The sequence below is a fragment of the Oncorhynchus gorbuscha genome, unplaced genomic scaffold (assembly GCF_021184085.1).
Source record: "Oncorhynchus gorbuscha isolate QuinsamMale2020 ecotype Even-year unplaced genomic scaffold, OgorEven_v1.0 Un_scaffold_14558, whole genome shotgun sequence".
NCBI classification, from domain to species: domain Eukaryota; kingdom Metazoa; phylum Chordata; class Actinopteri; order Salmoniformes; family Salmonidae; genus Oncorhynchus; species Oncorhynchus gorbuscha.
The window spans coordinates 1-6,458 of NW_025756514.1; the positions used below are offsets into that span (position 1 = coordinate 1).

Here is a 6,458-nt window from a genome sequence, read left to right on the forward strand (position 1 = left end):
GTTCCTGCCCCGTCGGATCCTTATCTATAATTCACCGTGCTGTGTCTATGTTTTGCCCTGTCGTGTCGTGTTTCCTCAGATGCTGCGTGGTGAGCAGGTGTCTGAGTCTGCTAGGTTCAAGTGCCTTCCCGAGGCAACCTGCAGTTCTCGATCAAGTCTCCAGTCTGTTCTCGTCTTTACGAGTAGTATTATGCTTTTTGTTTTGTAAAGTTTCTTACTGGATTAAAACTCTGTTTTCGCCAAGTCGCTTTTGGGTCCTCATTCACCTGCATAACAGAAGGATCCGACCAAGGAATGGACCCAGCGACTACAGAGGCTCGTAACACTGCCGTCAAGATCCAAGGAGCCATGCTCGGCAGACACGAGCAGGAATTGCCTCTGCTCGCCATGCCGTGGAGAACCTGGCCGCTCAGGTTTCCGACCTCTCTGGACAGTTCCAGAGTCTTCGTCTGCCGTGCCACCTGTTACTTCCTGGCCTGCCGAGCCTCCGGAACCTAGGGTTAATAACCCACCTTGCTACTCCGGGCAGCCCACGGAGTGCCGCTCCTTTCTCACCCAGTGTGATATTGTGTTCTCTCCAACCCAACACATACTCTAGTGAGAGAGCTCGGGTTGCTTACGTCATTTCACTTACTGGCCGGGCCCGAGAGTGGGGCACAGCTATCTGGGAGGCAAGGGCTGATTGTTCTAACAATTACCAGAACTTTAAAGAGGAGATGATTCGGTTTTTGACCGTTCAGTTTTGGTGGGGAGGCTTCTAGGGCCCTGGCTTCCCTATGCCAAGGTGATCGATCCATAACGGATTACTCTATAGAGTTTCGTACTCTTGCTGCCTCTAGTGACTGGAACGAGCCGGCGCTGCTCGCTCGTTTTCTGGAGGGACTCCACACAGTGGTCAAAGATGAGATTCTCTCTCGGGAGGTTCCTTCCAGTGTGGACTCTTTGATTGCTCTCGCCATCCGCATAGAACGACGGGTAGATCTTCGTCACCAGGCTCGTGGAAGAGAGCTCGCATCAACGGTGTTTCCCTGCTCCGCATCGCAACCATCTCCCTCCTCTGGCTCTGAGACTGAGCCCATGCAGCTGGGAGGGATTCGCATCTCGACTAAGGAGAGGGAACGGAGGATCACCAACCGCCTGTGCCTCTATTGCGGATTTGATGGACATTTTGTTAATTCATGTCCAGTAAGAGGCCAGAGCCCATCAGTAAGCGGAGGGCTACTGGTGAGCGCTACTACTCAGGTCTCTTCATCTAGATCCTGTACTACTATGTCGGTCCATCTACGCTGGACCGGTTCGGGTGCTACATGCAGTGCCTTGATTGACTCTGGGGCTGAGGGTTGTTTCATGGACGAAGCATGGGTTCGGAAACATAACATTCCTTTCAGACAGTTAGACAAGCCTACGCCCATGTCTGCCTTAGATGGTAGTCATCTTCCCAGTATCAGATTTGAGACACTACCTTTAACTCTCACAGTATCTGGTAACCACAGTGAGACTATTTCTTTTTTTGATTTTTCGTTCACCTTTCACACCTGTTGTTTTGGGTCATCCCTGGCTAGTATGTCATAATCCTTCTATTAATTGGTCTTGTAATTCTATCCTATCCTGGAACGTATCTTGTCATGTGAAGTGCTTAATGTCTGCCATCCCTCCCATTTCTTCTGTCCCCACTTCTCAGGAGGAACCTGGCGATTTGACAGGAGTGCCGGAGGAATATCATGATCTGCGCACGGTCTTCAGTCGGTCCCGAGCCAACTCCCTTCCTCCTCACCGGTCGTATGATTGTAGTATTGATCTCCTTCCGGGGACCACTCCTCCTCGGGGTAGACTATACTCTCTGTCGGCTCCCGAACGTAAGGCTCTCGAGGATTATTTATCTGTGTCTCTTGACGCCGGTACCATAGTGCCTTCTTCCTCTCCGGCCGGGGCGGGGTTCTTTTTTGTTAAGAAGAAGGACGGTACTCTGCGCCCCTGCGTGGATTATCGAGGGCTGAATGACATAACGGTTAAGAATCGTTATCCGCTTTCCCTTATGTCATCAGCCTTCGAGATTCTGCAGGGAGCCAGGTGCTTTACTAAGTTGGACCTTCGTAACGCTTACCATCTCGTGCGCATCAGAGAGGGGGACGAGTGGAAAACGGCGTTTAACACTCCGTTAGGGCATTTTGAGTACCGGGTTCTGCCGTTTGGTCTCGCCAATGCGCCAGCTGTTTTTCAGGCATTAGTTAATGATGTTCTGAGAGACATGCTGAACATCTTTGTTTTTGTCTATCTTGACGATATCCTGATTTTTTCACCGTCACTCGAGATTCATGTTCAGCACGTTCGACGTGTTCTACAGCGCCTTTTAGAGAATTGTTTCTACGTAAAGGCTGAGAAGTGCTCTTTTCATGTCTCCTCCGTTACTTTTCTCGGTTCCGTTATTTCCGCTGAAGGCATTCAGATGGATTCCGCTAAGGTCCAAGCTGTCAGTGATTGGCCCGTTCCAAGGTCACGTGTCGAGTTGCAGCGCTTTTTAGGTTTCGCTAATTTCTATCGGCGTTTCATTCGTAATTTCGGTCAAGTTGCTGCCCCTCTCACAGCTATTACTTCTGTCAAGACGTGTTTTAAGTGGTCCGGTTCCGCCCAGGGAGCTTTTGATCTTCTAAAAGAACGTTTTACGTCCGCTCCTATCCTCGTTACTCCTGACGTCACTAGACAATTCATTGTCGAGGTTGACGCTTCAGAGGTAGGCGTGGGAGCCATTCTATCCCAGCGCTTCCAGTCTGACGATAAGGTTCATCCTTGCGCTTATTTTTCTCATCGCCTGTCGCCATCTGAGCGCAACTATGATGTGGGTAACCGTGAACTGCTCGCCATCCGCTTAGCCCTAGGCGAATGGCGACAGTGGTTGGAGGGGGCGACCGTTCCTTTTGTCGTTTGGACAGACCATAAGAACCTTGAGTACATCCGTTCTGCCAAACGACTTAATGCCCGTCAAGCTCGTTGGGCGTTGTTTTTCGCTCGTTTCGAGTTTGTGATTTCTTACCGTCCGGGTAGCAAGAACACCAAGCCTGATGCCTTATCCCGTCTGTTTAGTTCTTCTGTGGCTTCTACTGATCCCGAGGGGATTCTTCCTTATGGGCTTGTTGTCGGGTTGACAGTCTGGGGAATTGAAAGACAGGTTAAGCAAGCACTCACGCACACTGCGTCGCCGCGCGCTTGTCCTAGTAACCTCCTTTCGTTCCTGTTTCCACTCGTCTGGCTGTTCTTCAGTGGGCTCACTCTGCCAAGTTAGCTGGTCATCCCGGTGTTCGAGGCACTCTTGCGTCTATTCGCCAGCGCTTTTGGTGGCCGACTCAGGAGCGTGACACGCGCCGTTTCGTGGCTGCTTGTTCGGATTGCGCGCAGACTAAGTCGGGTAACTCTCCTCCTGCCGGTCGTCTCAGACCGCTCCCCATTCCTTCTCGACCATGGTCTCACATCGCCCTAGACTTCATTACCGGTCTGCCTTTGTCTGCGGGGAAGACTGTGATTCTTACGGTTGTCGATAGGTTCTCTAAGGCGGCACATTTCATTCCCCTCGCTAAACTTCCTTCCGCTAAGGAGACGGCACAAATCATTATCGAGAATGTGTTCAGAATTCACGGCCTCCCGTTAGACGCCGTTTCAGACAGAGGCCCGCAATTCACGTCACAGTTTTGGAGGGAGTTCTGTCGTTTGATTGGTGCGTCCGTCAGTCTCTCTTCCGGGTTTCATCCCCAGTCTAACGGTCAAGCAGAGAGGGCCAATCAGACGATTGGTCGCATACTACGCAGCCTTTCTTTCAGAAACCCTGCATCTTGGGCAGAACAGCTCCCCTGGGCAGAATACGCTCACAACTCGCTTCCTTCGTCTGCTACCGGGTTATCTCCGTTTCAGAGTAGTCTGGGTTACCAGCCTCCTCTGTTCTCATCCCAGCTTGCCGAGTCCAGCGTTCCCTCCGCTCAAGCGTTTGTCCAACGTTGTGAGCGCACCTGGAGGAGGGTGAGGTCTGCACTTTGCCGCTACAGGGCACAGACTGTGAGAGCCGCCAATAAACGCAGGATTAAGAGTCCAAGGTATTGTTGCGGCCAGAGAGTGTGGCTTTCCACTCGCAACCTTCCTCTTACGACAGCTTCTCGTAAGTTGACTCCGCGGTTCATTGGTCCGTTCCGTGTCTCCCAGGGCGTCAATCCTGTCGATGTGCGACTGCTTCTTCCGCGACATCTTCGTCGCGTCCATCCTGTCTTCCATGTCTCCTGTGTCAAGCCCTTTCTTCGCACCCCCGTTCGTCTTCCCTCCCCCCCTCCCGTCCTTGTCGAGAGCGCACCTATTTACAAGGTACGTAAGATCATGGACATGCGTTCTCGGGGACGGGGTCACCAATACTTAGTGGATTGGGAGGGTTACGGTCCTGAGGAGAGGAGTTGGGTTCCGTCTCGGGACGTGCTGGACCGTTCGCTTATTGATGATTTCCTCCGTTGCCGCCAGGGTTCCTCCTCGAGTGCGCCAGGAGGCGCTCGGTGAGTGGGGGGGTACTGTCATGTTTTGTCATTAATTATCATGTCTTGTCCCTGTGCTTCCCCTTCTATTCGTTTCCCTCTGCTGGTCTTATTAGGTTCTTTCCCTCTTTCTATCCCTCTCTCTCCCCCTCCCTCTCTCACTCTCTCGCTCTCTCTTCTCTCTATCGTTCCGTTCCTGCTCCCAGCTGTTCCTATTCCCCTAATCAATCATTTAGTCTTCCCACACCTGTTCCCGATCCTTTTCCCTGATTAGAGTCCCTATTTCTCTCCTTGTTTTCCGTTCCTGCCCCGTCGGATCCTTATCTATAATTCACCGTGCTGTGTCTATGTTTTGCCCTGTCGTGTCGTGTTTCCCTCAGATGCTGCGTGGTGAGCAGGTGTCTGAGTCTGCTAGGTTCAAGTGCCTTCCCGAGGCAACCTGCAGTTCTCGATCAAGTCTCCAGTCTGTTCTCGTCTTTACGAGTAGTATTATGCTTTTTGTTTTGTAAAGTTTCTTACTGGATTAAAACTCTGTTTTCGCCAAGTCGCTTTTGGGTCCTCATTCACCTGCATAACATAATCCCTTTATATTGCACTACTTTAGACCGGACAAATAGAACGCTATTCCCTTTATAGGGCACTACTTTAGACCAGACAAATGGCACCCTATTCCTGTTATAGTGCACTACTTTAGATCAGACAAATGGCACCCTAATCCCTATATAGTGCACTACTTTAGACCAGACAAATGGAACCCTATTCCCTTTATAGTGCACTACTTTAGGCCAGATGAGGCTCTATTTAAGGATTCGAGCGCCATTTTGGAAACACATATGGACTATTTCAGGTGTGTTACCTTGGAGACAGTTTCCCTGCAACCAGGTATGAGGTCACTTCCGCTCCAGCTGCTTCCCCGTTGCTGTTGACGTGTCTCATGACCTTAGAGGTGTAGGAGATCTTCAGCTCAGATTTCTTCTTCTCCACGACCTAAAAACAAAACAAAGCATTCAGAAGAACACTTTATAGTCCAATTTGACTTTTGCCATCAAACGTCATTGGCGGTCAAGTTTGGCGTCACAACACCAAACATCAGCTTTCCCCTCTTTGCCCTGCCGTGAATAAAGACGACACTGTGACTTGAGTGATGATTGGATACAGCACGGGATATATACAATCGTAACTCTACCTTGTCATCTGTTACTCTTCTTGAAGTGTCTTGTGTCTTGTTGCTGGCTCTTCGTTCCCACTCTACCTCCTTCTCCTCCCTCTCCTCAGGCCCAGGTCCAGGACGTGTCTTCAAGCAGGGCCTGATTGGGAGGCTCTGTTTAGCGGGAGCAGCTGGGGCTGCTGCTGCTGCTGGGGGTGATGCTGCTGGGGCTGATTCTGCTGCTGCTGGGGGTGATGCTGCTGGGGATGATTCTGCTGCTGCTGGGGGTGATGCTGCTGGGGCTGATTCTGCTGCTGCTGGGGGTGATGCTGCTGGGGTTGATGCTGCTGGGGTTGATTCTGCTGCTGCTGGGGCTGATGGTCCTCCGAGGACTCCTGTTCCTCCTGGTGGCGCTGTCTGCGTTTCTCCAACCTCTGGGTCCAGTCACTGAAGCCCTCGTCCTCCTCCAGAGCCAACTGGCAGCCACTAGCCTTCAGCTCACTCTCACACCTGAAGAGACAGGTGAAAATGTTAATAACAAGTCAAACCTAAAGGTGATCCAGTCATTTCTAACTGTTCATTACTGTTCAACAGGGGGCACCGGTACAGAGTCAATGTGGAGGCTATATACAGGGGGCACCGGTACAGAGTCAATGTGGAGGCTATATACAGGGGGCACCGGTACAGAGTCAATGTGGAGACTATATACAGGGGGCACCGGTACAGAGTCAATGTGGAGGCTATATACAGGGGGCACCGGTACAGAGTCAATGTGGAGACTATATACAGGGGGCACCGGTACAGAG

General features: G+C 51.3%; 1 protein-coding gene across 1 annotated transcript; it reads right to left on the reverse strand.

Moving 5' to 3' along the window:
• Positions 1 to 5,342: 5,342 nt before the first annotated feature.
• Positions 5,343 to 6,162, reverse strand: LOC124030728 (sex-determining region Y protein-like; the record flags this gene model as incomplete). Its single annotated transcript, XM_046341940.1, has 2 exons — positions 5,343 to 5,492; positions 5,692 to 6,162. A coding segment is annotated over one exon (361 nt), but the record flags the coding sequence as incomplete, so codon positions are not given.
• Positions 6,163 to 6,458: the final 296 nt, after the last annotated feature.